The sequence below is a fragment of the Chlamydotis macqueenii genome, chromosome 4 (genome assembly GCF_036417535.1).
Source record: "Chlamydotis macqueenii isolate bChlMac1 chromosome 4, bChlMac1.mat, whole genome shotgun sequence".
Taxonomy (NCBI): domain Eukaryota; kingdom Metazoa; phylum Chordata; class Aves; order Otidiformes; family Otididae; genus Chlamydotis; species Chlamydotis macqueenii.
The window spans coordinates 71,206,646-71,232,048 of NC_141559.1; the positions used below are offsets into that span (position 1 = coordinate 71,206,646).

General features: G+C 48.6%; 1 protein-coding gene across 2 annotated transcripts in view; it reads right to left on the minus strand.

Annotated features, from left to right (window-relative positions):
* Positions 1 to 23,347, minus strand: part of CRMP1 (collapsin response mediator protein 1) — a 51,554-nt gene extending 28,207 nt beyond the window's left edge. Inside the window, exons 1-4 of one of the 2 annotated variants that reach the window (XM_086746944.1) lie at positions 22,849 to 23,347; positions 7,184 to 7,272; positions 1,814 to 1,998; positions 145 to 309 (exon numbers count right to left, since the gene is read on the minus strand). In XM_086746944.1, the coding sequence (XP_086603070.1) occupies positions 145 to 309; positions 1,814 to 1,998; positions 7,184 to 7,272; positions 22,849 to 23,220 (811 nt within the window). In that variant the 5' untranslated portion in view covers positions 23,221 to 23,347. Of the gene's footprint in view, positions 1 to 144; positions 310 to 1,813; positions 1,999 to 7,183; positions 7,273 to 20,221; positions 20,511 to 22,848 lie in introns of those variants that run through there. The other variant, XM_086746946.1, reaches the window with a different exon arrangement.
* Positions 23,348 to 25,403: the final 2,056 nt, after the last annotated feature.

Genomic DNA, 25,403 nt, shown 5'->3' on the forward strand with positions numbered 1-25,403 from the left:
AGTGAATACAAAAGTTCGAGGTAGCCAGCATAACCAGCACCCGTGCATTTCTGTTCTGGACGATGCATTCATTACAATACTTCAAAATTTCACCTCCATATGGTATTTCAATAAAACCAAAAAATACTACTAATTTTCACTAACCTTTGTCTTGCACCAGTATTTCCAGCTCTTCTCGAATCCCATCATACCAGCTGGTGATGTCCACATGGAGAGAGTAATCACAACAGGATTTGGTGTCAGCTGCCTCGTGCCACTTCTCAAAGGAGGTCAGTAAGCTCGATCCAGGTTCTGGAAACACGTGGTCAACTGAAAAAGAGATTCCGTGTCTGTTACCCAGCCTGTGCACTGTTCAGATTTCCCCAGTGCCCGTAAGGAGCCTTCCAGCATTTCAGCCAAAACAGCAGCCTGGGGGCAGTTTGTGTGCAGACCATAACTCTGGGACGTTAGCCAGGTCCTGCTGTCTCAGGTATAGCAGACTTTGTGAACAGTCTATACAAATACAGTCTATACAGTCTGGCAACCTGCTTGGTGCAGCATCAACAGGCACACAGCGAGAGATCCAAACATCTCACCATTTAGGGAACATTTGTTTTTCCCTTTACTGTTTTGTAAGAGACCACAAGTTCTGGACTTACCCATATTTATCACCTGACGTGTCCATTTCTATACGTTCCATAGTAAGCATTATTATTAACTAGTGCCTCTCAGTCACTGAATTGGCCCACTCTGCCTTACCCATGTATCAACGGAGATGTCGAATGCTTTCTCAGCAGCCAGAATTGGGAATATAGCCAAAGGTCTGACCAGAGACGATGTAGAGCACAAACACTATATGGCAGATTGAGTGCACTGCAACTATGCATTTTCACTGCATCTGATGATGCCACAATGTTCACTGACATAAAATAAAGATATGACTACCTATGCATGTATACTCATCTTTGCAGGGCTAGGTCAAAAGTAAGTATGGAAACAAAGAAAGATGGGCTTATAGGTGGCATTTGCAAACCTAATGCCGCACAGGAAGCCTCAAACGGAGAACACACACTAAAAAGAGTAACAAAAGTAATGAACAGCAGTGCATTTTGTGCTTATGGCCAGAGATCCTTTCAGCCAATACTTGCTGCTGAACATAGGCAACAGATAACACCACTCAGCAAAAAAAGCCACATTCCAGTTCAGTGGGAGCAAAACCCCTCTGGGCAACTCCTCTGCACAAGGAAGCTAAGACAGTTCGTGTCGCCTCACGAAGTCTAACCAAGGGCCAAGCCACTGCTAGTAAGAGATAAATCCTGTCCTGCCATCTGGTAGACAGAAGAAAGGTCTTTAACAACTGAAACACTTCTCCCTTCCTCTAGTACATCTCTGGTAAGGACTTCCTCAATTCCTAATGCCAAATCCAAGTTCATAAATAAGCATCTTGTTATTTCCAAAGCCCCTGAAAAGTCACTAGGTGGGAACAGCAGATCTTTCTCAGATTTTCTGTGCCATATACTTACAGCACTAATTACATTGTTTTTCAAAAATCCCAAGAGTAGGTAGGTATATTATCTGTTGTGGTTTGTTCTATATTTCAGAGGAAAACCCATGAGACACTTCCCCATGTCCCTGTTTCTTTCTGAGGGTAGGTCCATTTTCAGGCCAACCCTGCGTGACAACGATGAATGGATCTCCAACACAGGACCCAGAAATTTGAAGACGGATTGCAGAAGATCTCAGAAAATCAGTATGAAGTCTCCTATAGCTATCCCCCCCTGTGCTACACGAGCTTCCGTCTGATATGGAAAGAGCTGGTATTGCTAGTACTCACTGATCATGGTGGTGCCCCCTGCTAGCGCTGCTTTTGTGCCTTGGTAGAAGTCATCAACAGCAGTCATTCCTTGGTAGGGCTTCTGTAGGTAAGTGTTGACGTCTATTCCCCCAGGAATAACCATGCGCCCATTAGCCTCTATGGTCTTGACTCCTCCAGGAACAATCAGATTCTCTCCTATTTGCCTAGGCAGCAAGGAAAGGCAGTATTATTTTACTTAAAGAAGCACAGGGGACAGAAGCTATTTGAGGCATGTAGGGGACAGGAACCATGGGGCCATACAGAAAGAACTGGGCCCTCCAAGGAAAGGTGAAGCTCAAACACCCGCTCTGCACAGCACTGGTGGAACAAAGCATCCGCGAGGCTGCCTAGCCGCGCCGAGTGCTCGGGTTGCTTTGCATTGCTCTAGTGGCCAGTAAAGAAGCCAGAATGCACCAGCATTAAAAAATTATTATTTTTCAATATGATTCTTATCTTTAAACAATTACAAATATGTATAGTCAACGCTCTCTTGGGGACTCCAGTTTTGTACATTAAGTTCTTAAATGAAAACAGAAAAACATAGATCAAATGTGACAGCAAACTGGAATTGTAAATATATGGCAGAAGCACAAGGCTTAAGGTTATAATTACTTATAACTTAAGGTTATAATTACTTTGTAATCAAGCACTGCAAATTTATCCTTAAAAAAGAAACCTAAATAGCGTAACATACACCATATCAAATATTCTTTGTCATTCTCTTAAAGTTAAAACTTAGTGAAATATTCTGCATAACTGTGTGGAAAAATGTTAACTGTTGCAGTCTTTTTCCCTTCAGTTCTTCAAAACAGGATTTTTTTTCACAATTGAAAATTTTAATCCGTCCCCCATGCTGATATCAAGCAAACTCCAGATAATTACAATCAAAATACTTTCAGTGTTCACATGCACAACTATGAGTAAATTAACCTTTAACATTTTTATTGTCTACCTCATATGGTGCCAAACAGGAAAAGGTATGGGTCTGGGTGGGAGCCGTGTCTCTGCATTGTTACATCGTAATGTATTTGGGCTTAGAGATCACTAAAAGGTAGCTGAAGTTCACTCAGTTTATCTCCTATTACAGACACACAGTCCTTGTCTTAATTTCCTTTTTCCGGGGACAAAATAACATTTATCCACAGCTAAACAAATACCCCAGACATCTGAGCCACTGAATCTGTTTCTCCCATATTAAAATGCAACACCCACGTTCGGAGCAAAACACAGCAACTGATTAACAGCCAGTCGCAAGAAGCTAGGACTGAAAATAAATACAACTGTTAATTAAAACCAGAGGAAAAAACAGGGATAATTATTCACATTGGAATTGGGCCAAACCGTCGGAGTTAATAAACAGCCCCCAGAGGTCAAGAATTCGTTTCATATGCTATGCAAAAATGTCACCTCCAGCAGCTTGGCTCCCCCAGTGCCCTGGGTTTCGGCTGGAGGGAAGCACAGCCGTTTGGTTAGCAAACTCCCCGCCAGCATCCCGAGCCGGGTCTCAGCCGCTCAGTGCTGAACAGATCCAAAAGGGCTTCCTCCTGAGAGCTGGTAATACCAGGGCTTGAAGCCGTACAGCTCCACATCTGGCATCTGACAGTCGTCAACACGTACGGCACTGGGAGCATGCCACAACCTGATCCAGCTGTGAGGAGCGCTAGTGATACGGTGACAAACAGGCACTGATGCATATGCAAAAGCCAGCAGCAGCCCAGCACGTTCAGTTGCACAAACAAGTTGCAAGATGCTTCTCCGCTGTTTAAATCTGACTCGCAAAAGCGTACTGTAAGGTACTCCGACCCATGAGCACAGTGAAAACTTGTGTAATGTTAGGTAGTTTCACAGATAATAACCCACACCCCAGACTTTAATCAGAACAATCCTCAACCTTTGTACACTGTGTGGCTAAAAACTGAACTGGGAAAAAACAATTACTACGAATAATCTCCTTCAAATATGTCTAAGGTGGAATCGCACTCCAAGGACTACCACATCTTCTGAAAATAACAATATTAAAGAAAACCTACACAAAAATATAAAAGTAATTCATTTTTATTTTCTTCCACAATCAGTACCTACCCCTGTTCCAAAAAACACATATCCTAATGAAGTGGAACAGTGCTAATTATGTACGGAAGTTTTTCGATGACTCATTATATTCAGTGTGCAGCTGAGTTAACAGCTTATTTGGCGATGGCTGAAGTCATCCATGCTGAAGTGACATGGGACCAAATGGCCTTTGTGGATGATGCCGCATTATCACCTGCCAAGAACCTGCCTCATCCCTTGCCCTGGTATCCAGATGAAGGCTGGGAGAAGGCTGGCATTCAAGGTTGTTTTTATTCTGACTAGAACACAGAGTAAGAGATAATATGACAGGATTCCTGAATTGCTGAGTCGTTAATTGCTAAGTGTACGTTAATAAGAAAGGCGTTCAGTTACTTGTGGGTGAAAAAAAACGACAGCGCAGATAACTGTATTCTAGACACTGTACAAATGACTGAGCTGGTTTTCTGATGCACCAGCAACTAGAAAACTTACACTCACAGAAAGCTGATGCTGTCTATCATCTTCAGTTGAATGAGCTGGTAAATTCTGTTGTACATGAGCTGATTAAAGCACAATGGAAACAGCAGGTTTCAACTCATCATAAGCTGAACCTGTGAAAGCTGAAAACCTCCCCCAGAACTCAGCGGAGTTCTGTCCTTATCAAGCCCAGATCTCTTTTAGGCATCTGAAGCTGCCCCTAACTTGGCTCATCGCCCACCCAGCTCTGGAGACCCCGTCCCCAGCCACCCAGCCCACACAGTTGTTAGTTCCCTCCAGCCCAGAGGAACCTGACCCATCCCCTTGGCGGGGACGGAACAGAGGACAGCAAGCACCAAGCACCAGACTGTGACCTGCCTCTTGGCATGGAGACTGGGGCTCGTTTCCTCTGGTGGAAATGAGAGACAGGATAGATGTAAGCAAAATATATTATTTACATATCAAGGGCAATTTAAATTACTAAATAACTAACTTACTATTTAGATACTGGAGAACTGCCTCTCAGCTGCCACCTGAGCGTGCAGGGCTTAAGTTTCAGCTAGGAAAAATCCACATGCACCACTGCACCCTTGTACCTAGAGAGCCAGTTTCAGCATTGACAGGTAGGACAAGGCATCTGCCAACCTCCAAACTACAGCTGATCTTCAAACACATTCAATGTTCTATCTGCCTTCCTCTCTGCAGGACAATCTGCAGGGACACAAGCCTTAAAAGACCCTACTTCATTTCACTAGTCCGCCAGAGAAACCCAACCCTCTATCTTCCAATCAGTTTCCACTGCAGAATAAGAACATTAACCCAGATCTTTCATATCGCAGCAAAACCAGAACACTATTGCCTATTCTGAGCTGAGTGTTTTGGTGGCTGCTCCATTCTGTGAAAAGAATTCTGTATTATCAGCAGGAACTGCAGCTGGAGAGTTAGGGCATCCACTGAAATGTGGATGCCTGTGGTTCAGGGTCCTGCTCCAAAGGATCCAGAGCAACATTTAACAACTATGTTAAATATTGAGACACAATGGGCAGTTCCAGCTGAAGAAACTAAAAGAGACCAATCCCAGAAAATACAGTGCTTCCCTAAACTGCAGAATTTATCACCCGAACACAGTTAGGACCAAAGCCTACCTCATACCTCACAAATCAGCTGCTTTTCAGAGCAGGACTTCTTGCACAGTTTACAAAGAAAAAACTTGGGTCATCTAAACCCAGGAAACGAGGCATGACTAGGGTCTTGAATAGTAAACCTGCCTCCTTCAGGAAAGATAAAGGCATTTTAAAAATTCAGATCCTGTCTGTTTACTCACTATTAATCCCAGCTATCTGGGGCAGCTGTGATGCTTTCTGGAGGTATGGGTCCATGCACGGATTTCAGAGGTAGTCTCACTAGGGCATATGCACTGCAGCAAGGGCTGCTAAAGGGCAGGGCAACTGAAAGCTTGGCATTGCTGACCTGTCTACTGAGTACCACTGCATTTCGGGAATCACGGCCAAAAATCCACAGTGGTTTCAGACTCACAGCATCTCATGCATTTGGTTGTTAGATCAGCTCCGATGCTTACAAGTGTTACTAGGAAATCTGCATCTGAGCAAGCAAAAGCAGAGAAAAACTCAATGAAAACGCCTATCAGAGAGAGCACAACTTGGTTGATTGTTGCTATTTAAAAAATATCCATGTTCATAAATTTGTGCCTTCTCCACTTAAAACAATATGCTCCTTTCACCACTTCTGCAATGCAAGTAATACTGCAACTGGAAAAGCAGAGTGCAGTATTAAAAAGAAAATGCATAGTCCATGGATACAAGCATTCAGAATTTTTTTTCTGTTATAATGACCTGAATCATAAATAATGTAAATAGCCACAGATATGCAAAGAATTAGACTTCTAATTTGATTATATATTCTTAAGAAAGGGAGTTCTAAAAACAAGTAGGTAATGAATTATTTACCAGATAACCATAATTATGTTCCTGTGCATTAAACTCTAGCTTCTGGAGACCAGACTTGTTAGGTCACTAGTGACAATTTTCAGCAGTCAAGAAAAAGGCTTTGATCCTTGTGTACACCAGAGTGCTTGTACAGACTACATAACTGCAAAACTAGAGACCCCCATCTCCACCAAGCCAAAGTAGAGCTACACAAATAGACATCTCTGTTACTGTTTCCGAGGCTATCAGTAACATGTATTTCATGTTTTTTCACCTAAGGAATACTTTCCTCGTTCCTGTATTTTAAATCCTGATAAATCAGTAGGATTTTCTTTACAATTGTGTGAAGATTTAAGCTCATATACCTTTTCTAGGCAAGAAAAGGTATATATGAGCAATGCAGAAAAATGAGAGAACAGAACATGCTACACTTCAGCAGTAAGCAACAGGGAACTGAGGAGCAGGTCCCCATTACCACTGTGTAACACAGGGCGTATTTCTGTGCCTACAATCCTTTACAGCATGGCTGCATTTGCCATGATTAGATGTGCAGAATAAAGCTGTAACGCGTCTTCTGTCATACATGGACTCAAAAAATATCCATTGTCCTTACCATTACTTCTCGTGTTGAGAAGGCCTACTTGCCTTGAGTATTTCTGAAGAAACTGGGATTGAACTGTTGGAAAAGCAAATCAGTAAAGACATTTTCTACTTATCTAAACTTAATACATAATTAAACACTCCTCTACTATGGCTCCACACCTATAGGTAACTGAGATGCTACCTGGAAGATTCCAGGTCAGCACCATCAAGAAATCACAGTAGTCTATACTAACAGGCATGCAAAAAAAGTTCAATATTTTAAAAAACCAACTTTATAAGTCCATCTTCAAGGTATATGTCTGCATAGAAGGAGTGGTCATCATTGATAATTCTTCCACCTTTAATGAGTAGTCGGTCACTCTGGGGGGAAAAGAAAGGAAGAAATGTGGGTTTGTTGAAATACATAAATATAATAACATACTGATGATACCAAATAGGCTTATATTATACAAAAAGCCATTAACATCAAAGCATTAACACTATATAAAGGTCTATGCCATAGATTCAGGTGATACATACTGAATGTATGGCATAGGAGAGGAAAAACATAGTTTCACTGAATGTTTATTTCTGTTTATTTTGGGGCACGAGGCCTCATGGTCATCACAGTCTTTTTTCCTCAAAACAGCACTCATTTCACATGGAAACACTTGAAATCCTGCCACCTCCCCCTTTTACCACCACTTGACCATACAAAGGCCAAAAAGGGAAGAGAAACCACCAGAATAAACTGCCCAACACTGGAACGGCCAAGCTGAGCTCACTTGGGACTCCTGGCACCCCTGGAAGAGTAACGGAGCTTGAAATGAGAAGGGACAAGGTCAGGAGAAGCTGCTGAGCCCTGTAATGCAGAAATTCCTTCCCTGGGAAGCTGCTTTAAGCAACTTCAGCTCAGAGGCAGGGTCAACCCAGCCGCTCTGCCCAGGCAGCCAAGGGACATGGCCCACAGCTTGGGTCTCCCATTCTGTGCTACAGACCGACAGCAGAAAATCCAGTTTCTAGTGGGCACGAAGAATGGACTGTTGTCTCCTTTGTGATTCCTGCAGGATGAGGGTTGCTCATTAGTCAGGGGCACTCTGTACTGAGGCTCCCCACGCTGTATCTCACTCACTCCATAAATGAGGAGGGGAGTGCAGCCTCCAAAGTTCGGTTTACCTGAAATACCACATGAACATCAGAGTGCTACTGCCTCCTGGTATTTTCTGAAATGCCAGAAAACAAACATTTTTTTCTGCAAAGAACTGTTCAAGTACCAAGTCTTCTCTGGCACTGTTGACAACAATCATCTGTTTCCATTTTTCTCTATTCTCTATTACACTCCATTCTCAAAAATAAATTTTACAGAAAGCAAACTTTACCATTGCATATTCCTATGAGCCAATATTTGAACTCCATCATACTGGAAACGTCAGCACCCTAGCACCTACCCAGACACAGGGAAAGTCTGTAACTTCAGTACTATGCTGCTTTGGACTGGGGTAGAGTTAACTTTCTTCACAGTAGCTAGTAGGGGTCTGTGTTTTGGATCTGTGCTGGAAACAGTGTTGATAATGCAGGGCTGTTTTAGTCACTGCTGAGCAGGTCTCACACAGAGTCAAGGCCTTTTCTGCCTCTCACCCCACCCCACCAGCGAGGAGGCTGGAGGTGCACAAGAAGCTGGAAGGGGACACAGCTGGGACAGCTGACCCCAACTGACCAAAGGGATATCCCTTACTGTCTGGCGTCACGTTCAGCAGATAAAGCTGGGAGGGAGGTTGGTGGGGTGGGCGCTGCTGAGGGACTTCCTTGGTTTTTATTTCTCTCCCTTTTTATTAGAATTTTTTAAATTACTGCTATCATTTGATTTTATTTCAATTATTAAACTGCCTTTATCTCAGCTCATGAGTTTTCTCACTTTTACCCTTCCGATTCTCTCCCCCCATCCCGCTGGAGAGGAGTGAGCGAGCAGCTGTGTGGGGCTCAGTTGCCACCTGGGGTTAAACCACGACAAGTACATAACGCTTTTGGAAAGACTTTTGCCAAGGGACTGTGAATGCTGAAAACCTCTAAAGTACTTAGAACCTTCTTTCTTCATTCACATACAATAAAGGCATTTATTGCAAATTATTTCCTTGGCTCACTAAACAACAACCCAGAATCTCCATTTTGTCCATGTTTTATACTCCTCACTCCAGACTCAATTCCTGGTTTAATTACAGGATGACTCACACATATAAACCATGCACGTCTCAAGTTCCCAGCTTAGAAAACAATTAAACAAGTTGATATGTCTCCTCATCTGTAAAACCAGGACAACAATACAGAACTTCTAAAAATTTATTGATTAAAAAGCGCCCAGTCAGAGCTAGGGGTGTTACAACAACCTTTGGTCAATGTATCTTCTCAGTTACATGTAGCATATCTACTTTTCAGCTTGTATTTGAACCTTTTCCAGGTTCGAAGCCTGTATAGCCCTCTATATCATTCTAGAAAAGCAAAAAGGGATAAACAGACATTCTAAGGGGAGAAAGAAAGAGGAAAAAGACATTTTAAATACAGTCCATGACAAAAGAGTATGTGCACAGAAGGTTTGAGGCTCTTCTCCATGCACTGCAGAGGCGAGATGACCCTGTGGGGGAACCAAGACACAGAACTACAATGAAATATGTCCCCAGGACCTGCCCCTGATGGTGGTACCCTCTCTTTAAGGATCGAGATAAGTGCAAGTCCTCAGTCTGGAATTTGCCAGAGTAGGCTCCCTGTTTTCTCCCCAGTCTCTCTACCGTCATTTGTAATTGCAGGACTTGTGAATCAGCAGCCTGAATGGTAATAAATTATTCTGCTACGTGCTGGCAGTTGCATCTCCTCACCACGACGATTTACTACACAGACTGCTGACCTGCAGAGACCACCATCTTGTGAGCTCTATTTTAAGCTCATTCAGTTGCTGTCCTAAACATTAATACTGTCCAATTACAAGAGGTAAGAGCTTACTGATGCGGGCAGGGACCGTTACCACAGCACTGCATCTGTCACTGCTAATGAGTCAAAAATCTGCATCCTCATCAAGATGTCTTACATTTTATTTCTTTTAAAACAGCAGAAGATGCATAATAAATTGAAAGATATGTAATCACGTGGGAACATAAGACAGACAAAAACAAAGCTGAAGTACAACCCCAGAAAAATAATTATAGACATAGGGATTTTATAAGTTTTTATATATAAATATGCATATATAAGTGGCAAAACTAGGTATTAGAAGAATATTAAACTAAAAAGGCTATAAATACTGTCTCAAGAAGGCATGCAATTATGTGAGTCATCCATTAAATTAAGCCTCACTTACAGTTTATAAAGGAATACCGAATGTTTAGCTACAAGTCTCTCCTTCAGAATTTCGGAGGGTCTAAGAAATTCTGGTAAAGAAAGAAAACTGCACTTCATGGAGACTTTCAATGTTCTAATTCCTGACACCTTGCCATTCAGAAGAAAATACAAACCATTCAAAATTGTTGCAAAAGAGAGCAGGTCCTGCACCTGAGCTGGCGTTTGGCTAAGGTTGCCCCTAGGCAGGAGTAGGAAGCCGTGGGAGACGAGGCTGCCAAAAACCAGCAAATCTTGCTGCTCCTCAGGTAGCGTGCCAAGCCACTGGGGAAGGTGCCATAGAACCTTGCCCAGCTTTCATCAGGACCTCACAGACGTGGAAACATCTCTGACACATTTCTATTCCAGTAAATCAGCAAATGCAGCAAATTATATACAAACATAACTGACTAGCAGGGAGGTATGGGTTAACATTGACCAGCCATTTGCTGCACACTTCATGAAATAAACTTTCATCCAAACCCTTGGTCAGCGTGTGAGTATTCAGCCCCCACCACTGCCCAAGCATGGGCTTCGGGCACAGGCACACCCTGCTCTGAAGGCAAAGGGATGCTGCCAGCCTGCACCGCTGCCACAGCCACCGATGCCTGGGTGCTGCAGCACTGGTTTAGGTCACCAGTACTTGCTGCAGTGAAAGCCTGGACAGAAATCTGGGCGCACACGGGGTCTGTGAAGTGGGTTAGCCCCCTCGGGCACGCAGCCCGGCTATGTATAGTCATGGGCCATTTATTATTTACCAGGGGTCTGCTGCCAGGCAGGCTCCTTGTAGTTTTTTTACCAAGAAAAATTTCTGGCCAAATGCCCAGCAAAAAAACAAGGACCAAAGTCGTCTTCTACCTGGACAATGTTCCAGGCGGGAGGACAGCCACACTCTGGGGAAAGCGGGCATGGAGGTGACCCGAATCCCATGCATCACTCAGATCAGGGGTGACAACAGCACAAGCCTTCACAGGGTGGCTGCCACCTCTCTGTTCAGTTAACAGATGTCTCGGTCTCCGGTGCCCTGCCTGCTGAGCCCTAAGGGCTCCGTAACAAGTTTTCTGTGCATTGCCTGGCAGGAGAAGCTGCCAGTCTAGCTCTCCCCGGCGCAAGCCAAGGGAGGCTGTCAGGACCCTCTCCTCCCTCCAGCCTGCCAGGGACAGACAGCAGAACACAGCAAAACTGAGCATTGATTAGGTGCCAAGATTCAAGGGGAAAAAAAACTCCTGCTCTCATTGACATGGGAGACGTGGAAAGCACCACTGTAAATCCAGGCCACTGCTCAGCACTCACTGCGGGGTGGGGGAGCCGAGTCTCCTCCACCCATCGCTGCTGCGATGATGCGACTGCGTCAATGTCACGCTGTTTGCTTCCGGGCCTTCTGCCTGGCTGTGACACAGCATCAGCACAGCAGCGATGCTTATCTCCTTCTCCCTGCAGCTCCATTGTACAAGCGCTCCGGCACCTCCCAGCTCAGCCCGCTGCCAAGCATGATACAGCCATTCCTGTTCCTCACAGCTCTTCACCTTCAAACCCCCTGCACTGCTTTCCTGGTGGTTTTTTGCTAATTGCAGTCTAGCTTCTCCTTCTTAATCTGGCAGCAAAGCTACAGAGCTCAGTCCGTGACATGACAGCAATTTTCATGGCAGCAGAAGGAGATGCCACAAACTCAGCATCCTTTGCTGCAGGAGGAGGGGCTGGCCGCTCCCACGCGAGGCGGTGGCTTTTGCTCCCTTACAACTGTTGTTTGCATTACAGCGAGCACGACACGAAACATCTGTAATCCGGTGACCGGCACAATTTGTACAAATTGCCTGTTTTGCTGGGTTTTTAGGAGCCTGGCTTGGCTCTTGTGAAGCGTGTCCTATTTTCACACGCTCCCAACGGACAGCAGAGACAAGCAGCGTCCGCATCAACCTGCCGGGTGACGAGCCTGAGCCCTGCTGCGGTCCCCAGCTCTGCAGTGGGCTCCGCGCAATTACAGTGAGGTCAGATTCCCTTGGTCAGTACTCTGGGCTATTTGTAAAAATGACCCAAATGTTAGAATCAAATGCTAGAGCGGGAACAATTGCAAAGAAACTTAAGATTAGCCTTTTTTCATTCACCTACTCCATTCAAGAGCTAGAGGTATTTAAAAATACTACACACAACAAAAATCAAATATACTTTTTACACACGCAGTTCTCAATCTGCTTCTGGAACTACTAAAAACCACAGTAACAGAAGAAATAAAACTGTCATCTTCCAACATAAGACTTACTAAATATGTATATTTCAAATTGGTGTAGCATGTCAAAATAAAATGCAGCACAAGTCATAGCAAACCACATGCTTCTCTTCAATATCGACATTCATGGTCCTGCACTTGCAGGCACCTTTCAGGGAAAACCACACCTCTATCGTACAAGATGGAGCCTGGGGAAAACAAAAAAAAAAAAAAAAAGAAAGAAACCGCCATTATCTATTCTAGCCTTATAAAAAGATGCAAAGAGATTTCAAAAGCAGTGTTTTCATCAAGTAGCAGCACCTATCCAGACTGTAATTCTGATATATGCTATAATATTTTTCCTTTTCTTCCATGAAAGGAATGTCTATCTATTACAACTCCAGCTCTAAATCAAGTAAATTATGCCTTTTTACTTACTTACAGTTTGCTTTGTAATTTAGTTATAATGAACTTCATACAACATACCCAGCACATGGGTCTAAGGGCTGCTTCATTCTTGGGTTTGGACTTTTACGATTGCTGCATTGCAGCCACTGCCAACTGAAAAAGTCATTGCAGCACTCCCAGCCCCAGATTTTCCAGGCCTAAAGGAGGAGGAAACACTCAAGAGTGATTTCATCCTTTGTGTAATTTTAAGAACTTACTAGAATACACCATTGTCCTCGCATCTCCAGAGCAACAACGGCTGTATTCTCTAAAATCCAGATTACTCAATGGCCCTGAAGATGACTAAGGATTTTATGCTAAATAGGCATTTGAAAACAGTTTAAATCCCAAATCCACCTGTATTTCCAATTCTCTGCCTATAAACGCATGTGGTTTAAAAGACATCAGATTAAATACAACAGACATAAGGCACGAGGCTACGTTATGATACTTGGAGCCAAGGCATTCATCTTTACTTTTTTAGCATTCAAGAATTCTTTGTTGCTAAGGCTTTAATAACACCAGTGGGAGTTAGAAAAGACACAGCATTCCCAAGTTAGAGGGAAGGTTCAAAAGCCGCAGGCCAATGTTTGTGTTCTCCTTTATTACCCAAACCTCAACAAGTAGACAATTTGCAAGGGAGCAGTTTCTCAAAGGCAAAAGTTCGACTGGCAGACAATGGAGGGAGACACTCGGAGCTCGTCGGATGCTTCCGTGCATCCCTCCACACAAGCTTATCTCCCATAATATACAAGAGATTCTAAAAATATTTATTTTGTGGATATACTTGGATGTCTCTTGTCAGTGCCGGTCAGATTCAGACCCAGTTGTGATACAATACCATTAAATTACCTTGCTTTTAGCAAAGTACTTACAAATAAGAACATTTTTAAACTTAACAGCAAAAGAAGAAAGACATTCTTCCCATGAGGAATGCTTGCTTAAAATCCTTTCCTAAGGATCAAAGAGCTGTAAATGGGATTTCATGAACTACTGTCTGCTTATTGAAGACGTGCTTTTAATCAGCACTAGCCTTCCTTTGGAATTTCACATCTAGGTTACCCTCCACAGGAAGTAATTTTTAGCTAGGGTGATCCCTGAATGAACTCAGGGATGTCCTTGTAAAACACTGTATCCTTGAGGCATCATTTCCCATAGGCTACTAAAGGAGAACCCTGGTTTTAAGGTTCTTTTCTTAAATGCACTCCGGTATATGGCAATTCATTTAGGAAGGATTATGTTGACTGTAGTAATGCCGTCTCTTGGTCTGTAGCCAATATATTCATTCATCTTTATTCATTTAAAAGATCTGATGTTCTTTTGTTTCCCCTTTGGAGACCTGACTTTCTATTCAGCTAGCAATTTTACTCCTTAATCACACAGTTTAAAAAGGCTACTCCTACAGCTACAAATTCCACCGGGATTTCTTCACTGTAAATGTCATCTTTACTTTGCCTTTAGAAGGGAAGCACAACAAACATCTTACGGATGACAATATTCATTGGCATCAGCAGGGTTTTCACTAAGTATGGACTGGAAGGTTGAACCCATTGCATTGTGTGTTTTTACAGCCATCTCTTGGGTCACACACAGGCTACATCAATTAGAGCTGATCTCAAAATCTCAGCAAGCCATTCATAGGAAAGGTTAAACTTGGGAAAACAACAGCCTTTTACAGCACGGTTGGCTGCTGTGTGCCACCAAACTGAAGATGAGTTTTATCTAAGTTCTAGTCAGAAACCTGCATTGGGTTACTGGGACACATCAGCCTCGGCACCTGTCGTGGTCAAAATCCGGCAAAGACCATGAGGAACCCCGTCTCTGACGGAGGAGGTGGATGCAAGGGAAACAGAATAGTAGAAAATGTCTTTGAATATGATGTTAGTGATGGCAATTCATCATTGACTAAATGTGGTGGATACAGATGCATTTTGCTTGCAAGTACAAGACACTTTTTGCTGTCTTGTTGCCTCACATATCTACTTTTCCTGCAAGTCACAGAAAGTTGCAACACTTGCTGCTCCATGGTCTCGGCACCACGAACAACCCTTCCACAGTCTCTTAGCTCTGAGCAGTACACACTCCTCCAGCCAGCCACCTGCAAGGCGGGCAAGGGTGATCAGCTTTACTTAGAGAGGTTTTACACAGAGACTTTACTGAAGTCAGAAGGGACATTTATTATTCGGTAGGAACATACGCAAGAGCTGAGGCCTTAAACCTCATCAGGACATACACTAATGATGAAAACTTCATCTTGTGACAAGTGCATCAAGTGACAAGCAAAGCAATCCTGAAGCATCTCTGTCCCAGGGGACTAAGTCACCATCTTTGCCTGTTGCAAGATTAGAAACCTGCAAATTATTTTGCTTCTCATCTCTGTTCCATCTCTCTCCTACCTAAAAAGCAGCAAGAAATTTATCCCAACTAACCCTCAGCGTCCAACTGCTTCACAAGCCAGTGGGCTTTCCTGGCTTCCACTCCCATAAAGGCAAATGAAGCTTCTCCTTTTTACCACCTGTATAAACACGCTTACGAAAGAAATGGCAGCAAAGGAGAAAACAGACCCTGACGTCTTGTCAGGAAAGTGGTTCACTGCCAGCAGCTGCCCTCAACACTTGTAAGGAGATTCAGACTTGCTGAGCAACCACCTCACCGCATCAGTTGCCTTCCCAGACAGGCACTGTCCCCTTTCCAAACCCACCCAGCTTCCAGCAAAGCACAGCTCAACTCCCTGTGGTGGTACCAGCTCTGATGCTGAAAACTCTGATGCCCTGCTGAGGGCACCGACTGACGAGCTGGCTGTGGCAGCTGAAGAAATCACCGCCCCAAACCCTTCTTTCTGTCCCTCTGCCAAAGGTTTCAATCTCCACAGAAATGTCCCCAGAAGGTTACTCTGAATGTCATTTAAGACACCAAATTCAAGTGGCTTAAACACTGTGGCCACTTTTTCTCCCCTAGAAAAATGAAAAGACTTCATAGAATCACAGAAATGGTGATTTCTGGAAGTCCAACAACTTCTACTGAAGCAGCTAAAGCATCTCCAGAGCTGCCAAGTCCAGTGCAATACACAACGTGAATTCACAAACGTTCATCGACAGAGAAGTAAACTGAGAAGGGCCAAGTCTACTAAACAGCCACAGATACAAAAATGTAACTTTGAGTATTAAGCAAATATTCAAGAGTAAGGAGGGATCCAGAAGTCCCAGGCCTTGGTGTTTTACAGCAGGACAAAAAGTGCTGTTTAAATCAGTCCAAATCTTGCGCCAACAGCAGAATAACAATGTGAGACACCATTCCCATGCCCAGCACTCAGTAGGCTTTTCAAACACTTTGGCAAGTCACACACCACTCTGCGTGTAGCTTCATACTGATAAACAAACGTGGGTGGGAAAAAAGCATGGCCAGGGGAGGCATGGAACAGACCTAGACGCAGACTTTGGTTCCCCAGTCCAGGTACTCACCATGCCTTGCATCTGTAGGACGTGTCATCTCCGGTGCCAAAAGTGAATCGGCTGGTGGCTGGCAGCTCTCGCTCTGTCTCACATCAGAACACCTCAGGCTACCCCAGCACCAGCACCCCAGGCCAAACTGAAAGTTTCTCATCTTGACCCTCAGTACTTAGCTTGAGACCAACGTCTCACACAGCAAAAGACCAGAGGAATGCTTTTTTTTCTCTCTCAAAGTATTCTGCCACATTCAGCTGAAGCCTACTTATTTCTCAGCTCTCTTCGCGTCAATCAATTCAAAAGGCTACAACTAAAAATTATTCTCTGTGCCCACTCCTATGAATTTCTCCAGCCTCTCTTCATTTTTTTTCTGCATCTGCTTCTTTTTCTCATCTTGTGCCAGCTCTTCTCTTTACTTGCGAAGCTCAACAGTGAGATCCTTCCTCTGTAACACCACATTTTTGAGCTCTCTGTCTCCCCATGCCTTACAGTCTGCCAGCTCAGGACCAGCAGCTCCTTCCTCCATTCATAAGTCAACCCTTGAACCCTTCCCAGGAATATGACTGCCTTTTCAAAGAGATTCGGGCACCATTTGCCTCTCCCATGTCTCTCCTTGCTTTGGTGACGAGCTATTTTCTCTTTGCTCCGTAGAGTTGTCTTCACACCTCCTCTTCACTGAGCTCATGCTGATTACATTTTAATGGTTGCAATCGCTACTGGCACAATCAAGTCCTCTAACAGACATTCTACAGACCACACACTTTTTTAAAAAATCGTGCTCTGTATACAACTGTAATTTTCAGTTCAGCTGGGCTGAGGCCTTGCTTGAAAAGTGCCAAGCACTACCAAAGCACACAAGCCAAAATTATTTACAACAGATCTTTCAGTGTCATCATCCCCATTGATTCCCTGTAATATGCTGCACAAGAGGAGTATAACAGCGACGTTAAAAGCAATGGGCGGGGCAGGCAGGGGACATATCCTGGAAAATCTGGTCTGCATGAGAGCATGCCTGCACAACTGAAGCACAAAAGATTGCCACCTCATGCAGAAAAACACCTCAGTAATGGATGTGGTGGCCGACTGTACAACACAGCCTGAGAAATACGCTCCTGCAGATGCACTCCTGGCCACCCTTATGTTCTGCACATCCCACTCCATCCCCAGCTAACGCTCCTGGACCAGGGGAGTGAGACCTCCAAGGACTCCAGCACAGCACAGAGGATGTGACCGAAGGGCTTACGCTCACTGATTGAGCCCATCTCTATTTTATGTCACCCAGAGACAGGTCCGGTGCTTCAAATACAGAGATCCTTCCCACCATCATTACAGTGAAAGTGGCCCAGTGTCTCCAGTTCAACTCGATGGCAAACAACAGCAAGCCTGGATGCTGTGTGGGACTCATAAAGGGCAGCAGGAGAGTCACAAACAGGATAAATTGCAGAAGCAATTTAGAGAGAAGTTTTGGCCAGGTACTGACTGCAGAGAGTGCCTGTGGCTGGATGCTGTGGCAGGATGCTGGGTGCTCTTGTGTGCTCAGGACGGCTCCTGGCCCCACGCAAGGAACACAGGCTTAGTATGGGAAGATCCACAGCAAAGTACGAGCACACAGGACACTGTCAAAAATTAGCTTCTCACTATTCCAACAAATCCAGGAGCTAGTGTAGCTCCAAAGAGCAGCTAAGGGATGTTAAGCACAGTAACAAATGACATTTTAATATAATTTCATCATCGCTGCTGTTGTTGCATAACTTTACAGAGCTATGACATTTCCTCGGAGTCCAGAAGGACGTATTTCCTTCACGGCAGGATGAAATACCTAATTTACCATACTGGAATGGGGCTTTCAGAAGATACATGCAGACTCGGTGGGCTCTTGGACAGTGTGTACAAGGCACAATCACAGTGTGTGATTTGCTTTTGCTGGAGGAGAAGAAGGGTCAAAAGTGTAAAACATTCAAATAAAAAAGGCAGTCCAAGTCTGATGCCTGCCAACTTCACTAATGGTAATTTATGCCTTTGACTTGGTCACAGAACTCACTACCGTTAATGAATATTCATCTATAGAAGCTTCAACACATCCCATTTCAAACACAGCAGGCTGAGGCTTGGGCTTTATTTTTCCCAGCAATCCTCTCACCAGCACAGAGAAGGAAATTTGTGAGAAGTAAAGAAATTAAAACGAACTGTTCATTCCAAGGCAAACACTTGCAATTCTTCCAGTTTCTTCTTTTACTGCAGACTGGAGAGCAAACAACCAGCTATGGGTTGTCTCAAGAAGGCTGAGCCACGGACGAAGTACCTGACGCACACCCAGCGGGCAGCCAGGGCCTCCGCTGGCCCAGAGGCACCCCGCGTCACCCCAAGTCCCAGGATGCCCTGAGGAGAGAGGAGCTGTCACCCAAAGAGCCACTGCAACACCCAGGCTCAGCCTTGGCCAGCAGGCCCTGCTGCCTGTTGCTAGTGGAAAGCTGTACGAATGCAGCACTTCCGTGCCAACAACCCTGCTTTTAGAAGGAGGCTGTTCCCCTCCTGGCAAAATATTTTGGCTAAAGGATTTTTTTAATTTTGAGAAAACCTCGAGGTGCTTACACGCCTTGTAACACTGGCTCGAATGCGGGTTTTAACCACCAGGTTTGCTCAGGAAGCTGCCACACCCACCAGCCATCCCTCTCTCCATCAACTGGAACTCGCCCTGCACCTCAGCAGTGCCAGCTTTCCTGAGAATGCCCACCCACCCAAGCCCCTTCGAGCTCACCTCCGCCCCGGTTTCCACAGCAGCAGGGACCCGATCACCCCACTGATCTGGCCCCCCGAGGGGAAAGAGGGCACCAGCCTGGAGACTGACCCCCGTGATGGCGAAAAATCTCTGCTTGTCCGAACTCCGGGGGAAATATCCCCCGAAAGCCCCCTCCCCGCCATCTCTGCATCCCCAGCCCGTGTGGATGCGGTGCGCCCGTGGGAAACAATACACTGACCCACAGCACCCAGGTCCTTTCTTTCTGGCATGGCGAGCACGCCCCGCTGTAGCCCTGCTCGGGGATAAAAGATGGGGCGGCAGGCACGGGCAGGACGGACGGTTATCATTAACTCTTTGACTGCTGATCCCCACCGCGTCTGATGCATTACCAGCGCGCAGGGGTGCTGGTGCTGGCATCATGGCGCTCTTTGATTTTCCACGCTTCCCCCTCTCTCCTGGTTTCCCCCTCCCCAATCTCTCCGCACCCCCAGCCCGCCCTGGCTCCTACTGCCCCCTGCCCCCGCCGGGGGCTGCGCTGCCCCTGCCCTCTGCCGTGGGGGGGAGGTGGGGGAGCGGCGGGGGCACGTTGTGCTGCGGATCGTCCCCTCCCTCTTTTGTTCTGCGTCGCCCGGCGGCCCAACCTCCCCCGGGCCCCGCTCCTCGGGAGGGCGGCACCGCCGCCCCCGGCCCCCAGCCCCCGGCCCCGCCAGCGCCGGGACGAGCCTCCCGCCGGCCCTGCCCGCCCCGACCCCCAGGCTGGCGACAGAGCACAGAGCGCTGTACGGGGGGGCGAGGAAAGGGGAAAAATAAAACAAAACAAAAAAAAACCCAGAAAAATAAAATAAAATAAAATAAAATAAAATAAAATAAAATAAAATAAAATAAAATAAAATAAACCAAAATAAAATAAAATAAAACCAACAGCCCGAGGAAGAGGGGAGGGCATCGGCGCCCGCACCCACCCATCCCCGGGGCTCCCCGGCCGCGGCCCCATAGCACTGCGGGCCCCTCCGCCGCCCTCCGTGGGGCACTGCGCGGCCGCGGCCGCTGCCGCCTCCCGCCCTTCCCCGCCCCGCTAACAAAGGAGCGAGGGCAGCGGCCGGCTGCGTGCCGGCATCCACTTACCGTTATGTGAGGGATGCTCTTCTTGCCCTGGTAAGACATGTCGGCTCTCGCCAGCGCCGGGCGCACCAAAAACAGCCCGAGGAGCAAGCCGAGCCCGGCGGAAAAACACCGGCGGTCGAAAGAGGAATAACGATTCAGAGCGCGGTGGGGTGATGGGGTGGGGCGGGGGGCGGCCCGGCGGAGCTGGGTAATGGAGGCAAAGTTTCCTCGCCCAGAAGGGGAAGGGGAGCCAGACAAACCCGGCACCTTTTTTTTTTCCCCGGCTGCAATAAAACAGGGACGCGGCTCCCGGGGTGGGGGGTGGGGGGGGGGGGGGGGAAGGGCGGCGGGCGCTGCCTTTCCCGGCGGCAGCAGCGCCCTCCTGGCTGCAGGTCGGAGCGGGATTCGCTCAGCTCAACCCAGGAAGCGCTTCCTTCCCTCCTGTCCCCCACCCCTACCCCCTCGGCCCCCCTTCCCAGCCCATCAATCCAGCCGGAGCCTCACTCTCTCCCTCCCGCACCGGCGCCGGGAAACGCCACCCCCCCCACACCCCACCCCCAGCTCCGCCACCGCCCCGCTCGCAGGCTCGGGTCACCTGCGGGGTCCCACGCGTGGGCTCCCGCAGGGTGGGGATGGGGGGGGGGGGGTGATCCCCGGCTGTGGGTCCTACCGCGTAGCGCATGGCAATGGCACTGCCTGCTCTGTCCCTATGGCACCGACCCCATGGCACAGCCCAGTCCTGTCCCCACAGCACTGCCCAGCTCCGTCCTCGATGGCACTGACCCCGATGGCACTGCCCTGCTCTGTCCCACCAATGGCTCTGACCCCAACAGCATTACTCTGCTCTGCCCTTCTTTTCACTCTCCAGTGGCACTCCCCTTCTCTGCCCCGTCCCCAGCGAGGCCATGGGGCTGTACATCCCAGCACAGTCAGGCCAGGCCAGGTGGATGCGATGCCAGCAGCTGCCAGAGAGGAAAAGCGAGGAATTGAAACCTTTCTGACTCGCAGAGTGCCCCCCTCCATCCACCATGCTTCGTTAAGGCTCCATGCACAACTGCAGGAAGGGCAAGAGGCACAGCAAAGCTGCGCCCATGCTAATCCCCCACAACGACAAGCACATCCCTGCGACACACACACAGATCTGAGGCATTTCCCACCCAGGCCACATCCCTGACACATCTCCTCCAAAATCACAACTCTGCGCTTGCAAAAAGCTCTGGCAGTCGCTACGCAGGGGTCAGGCATGTGGCTGCTGCTTACAATGCATCTTCCTAAGCCAGTGGCCAAATCTTGCCTATTTTACAGCCAGTCCCCTTCTCACCCCCTCGCAAGTCCAGTCGAGAGCCAGACAACTTTGGAGGCACAGATTGATCCGGGGAGGTAGCATGCAATGTTCTCACTGGCCTGAGCTGCAGGCTGAACTGGGAAGCAGGGAAGATGGGCAGGAGGCACCAAGGATGTCCCAGAAGATACAGAACGTTCAGGATATGTGCTGTGCCCTCCCGCTGCCCCAGGGCACTGATGGAAAGGACGGAGGGGTTCAGGTGAGCTGGGAAAGAGCAGACTGCACTGCAGCTGGCAGCCTCTGAAGGCGACCCCGAGGTCGTTGCAGTGAAGTGGCACCACAGCAGGCGCAGCGTCCCGCCAAGCCCTGCCTGCTCGTGCTACTGTGCCACCACAGCGAGCACCCACCAGGCCATATGGGTGGCCGTCTGGCACCTACACCCAGCTCCCAGACCAGAGGGGACCAGCACCCTATCCGTGCTCAAATTGGAGAGGGGGAGAAAAGAGTGGAAACTCTCAGTTTAGCCTGCGGAAAGAGCAGAGCGTGGACAGGCCGTGCCGCCTCCAGGCCGGGTGCGAAAGGAAAGGGAGCATCTATGCAGGGACAGGACTGCAAGGCCGCATTTCTTCCCGAGGAGAAATCAATGACAGCCCCGGTTCCCAGGGGAGCCAGCCCCCGGGTCTGCCTCCAGCCTGCATGCCGCAGACAGGGGTAAGATGGAGAAGCACAGGTGGCAGGGGCTACCCAGCCCCACCGGCCCCACTTTTTCCTGAAGTCGACAACGTGAGAGCCGGCGGCAGCCCCAGAGGTGGGGAACCCCCGAGCAAAGGTTCCGGCGGGTCCCCGCCGCCTGACGGGCTCCCTGTCCGGGAGACAATGACGGCGCGTGGCGCCGGGAGCCGGGAGAGAGTCGGGGTCTCTGCCCGAGCCGGGCTCCGCGGACCTCTCCCGGCGGGCCCAGCAGCGGAGCGGGGCTGCTTTGTTCCGGGGGGCGGCAGAGAAGCGCCGACGCGGGCCGGACTGCCGCCCACCCCCCGCCCCCCCCATCCCCTCAGCCCAGCCGGCACGGGCAGCGGTTTAGCCGGCAGGAAGGGAAACGCAGAAAACTCATCGCCATCACTTACAAAGGGAAACGATTTCTGGGCTCGCCTCCCTCGCCTCGCTCGGGCAAGTGAGATAGTTTAGAGGCCAGCAGCACCCTATCCAGGAGGCGGGGTCCGTACCTTCCCGACCTTCCGTGCCGAAAACTCCCCGGCCAAGGCTTTCCCCGTACCCCAGCGCCGGCGAGAGGGGCTCTGCGGTTCGGCTCGGCCCGGCTCACGGGGGCGGCGGCTCCCGCCCCCCGTCCCGGGTCCCCGCTCACCTGCCCATTGTCCTGGCCCTGCAGCAGCTCTTTCCCCGCGGGGTATCTGATCTCCACGCCCGGTGTCTTGTCCTCCCGGTCTCCCGGGGAGCTGATGACGGAGCCGGAGACCTCGCTGATGTCGCTGGCTGTCTCGCTGTAGTTGTCCCCCCCGTCCAACATGTCGTGCCGGCTGCCGCTCCGCGGGGTCCGGGACCCCTTCTTCCCCACGCTGTAGGCGTCGAAGTCGATGGTTTTGTTCTCGTAGGCCCCCTCCACGGAGGCGAACATCCCCCCGTATTTCTGCCGTGGTGTCTGGGCTGTCGTACCCGGCCTTGCTAGATACACAGGCAGGTCATCTTCTTTATTCCAGTTCCTCTTTCTCTCGGCCATCCTGGCTGTCCCGATCTCTCCCTCTCTCCCTCTCTCTCTGCCTCCCACTTCTCTGCACCTTCTGCTACCGGGATAGGCTGCTAGTGACCATAAAAATGAATGGATGGATGCAGCAGCGGCGGAGCTGGGTTGGCTGGTGGGATCTTTCCCTTAGGGAGATGCAAACCTCCCTCCCCCCCACCCACCCCCCGGAAAAAAAAAAAAAAGGGGAAAAAAAAGGAAAAAAAAAAAGAAAAAAAAAAGGAAAAAAAAGGGAGAAAGAGAGAGAAATAAAGAAATCCAAGCGGGATTTAAAAATAGCTGTGTTAGTAAAGAGCACGTGAAAATAAAGTACAAAGAGCGGCGAGAAGAGGGTGGCAGAGGCAGGTGATTGGAAAGCCCTTGGCGAATGGGAAGAGCAGCAGCGATTCCCGGAGCAAGGACCGCAGTGCACACGCTCCCCCGGTATAAAGGATGGTCCAGGGGGCGGGGGGCAGGGGGCGGGGGGAGCCCGCCGGTGCAAACAGGGGCCGAGCCGGTCACCTGCTGCTGCGCGGATTCGCGGGTGGGGGGGGGGGGGCGGGGAGGGAGAAAAAGGAAAAAAAGGGGAAGGGGGGAAAAAAAGCCCCAAATCTCCCCTGAACGATCCGGCGGGAGTTTCTTCCACTTCGCACACTCACACTCCCCCCGTCTCCCGCCGCAGGAGGAGGATGCAGCGGTGCCCGGGTTGCGGGGGGAGGGAGGTCGGGCGGGGGCGAGCCAGCCCCACGCTGCCCCCCACCGCCCAGGGTCGGTCGGCGGCCGCAAGGGGAGCGGCGGAGAAGAAGTGGCGGGGGTGGTGGGGGAGGAAGCACAACCAGACCCACGGGGAGGGCGGGGGGTGGGGGGTGGGGGGGCGGCGCTGCCCTCTCCCTGCCGCAGCAGCTGGTGCCCGGGGGCGGTGGCGGCCCCGCTCCGCCCCCCTCCCCGCCGCTGCTCCCGACCCCGCAGCGCGACGCGCAGGCCCTGACACGGAAGTGATCGCGTCGAGCGCTGCCGGCTCCTCTACCGGTTGTGGAACGGCGGGTCGGGCGCTCCGGGCTCCGCGGGCGGGACACCGGGCGGGTACCCGCCCGGTGTCCCGCCCGCGGAGCCCGGAGCGCCCGACCCGTCGCCCAGGCGGGAGCTGTCCCTTCAGCACCCCGGGCGGACGACTTCGGGAAGAGCCCTGAAAGGCGAAAGGCTTCCTTTGGCCGTGAGGGATGGTGGTTCCCCAAATCAAGGAGGGTTTCTTAAAGCGGGTGAGGTGGAGGATGTGTTGCCCTCAAGGCTCTGAGCAGCCCGCTCCTGAAAGTCCATCTTTACCTCTCTTTTATGATGCCTGAGGAGACCATCCGCTGAAACCGCTCCTCTCTCATGCAGCCAATCTCAGACAATTCTGACACGGCTCGTATAGACCACATAAGGAACATTTTCCATTGCTTGGAAATAATATATTGGAACAAACTGCCCTGAGACGGACTAAATGACTAAGCAAATTTGCAGCAGTGAGTCGACTGCAAGACCCATTTACTGCTCACGTACAACATGGTTATGCCATTTGAAGACAAGCCCAGCCACATAGCACTACTGTCTATGGCCTACAGGCATGGCTGGTGGTCCCAGCATGAGAAAAAATCACACGTTACAAATTGATCAGGAAATTGGGAGGTTGAAGACAAACGTCCCCAGGATTTCATCAGAAGCAAGTCCAGATAACCATCTTTCTCATTAACAGCTAGCCCTGGACCAAAACCATGTAAAAAACAGTGATGCAATGCACTTGAACATTGCCAAAAGGAAAAAAAAAACTTTATTTCTGCATTTGTTATAATGCAGTGGTACCTCCTGTCTTGAATGCCCTGGAACACTGTGTTCTTTGCATGAGGGGATTTAGGGAATTAGTCAAAAGTTCACTGATCATTGGTTATTAACACACAGATTTTAGTAGCTGCAGCATAATGACTGACATTTCTGAGCATATATTGCCCACAGTTCCACAACTCACTTAATAAACCTTGCTGCCACGTTAACACAAATATCATACAGAGGTTTCACTGGTGTGTGGAAACATAAGTATAGCTTATATGACATTGCCTTGTTGCTTCCTTAAATTCTCTTCTTGTATGTGGACAAATATTGATTTTTTGTTGTTGTTGTTGTTGTTCCTAATGGTAACATTGAGA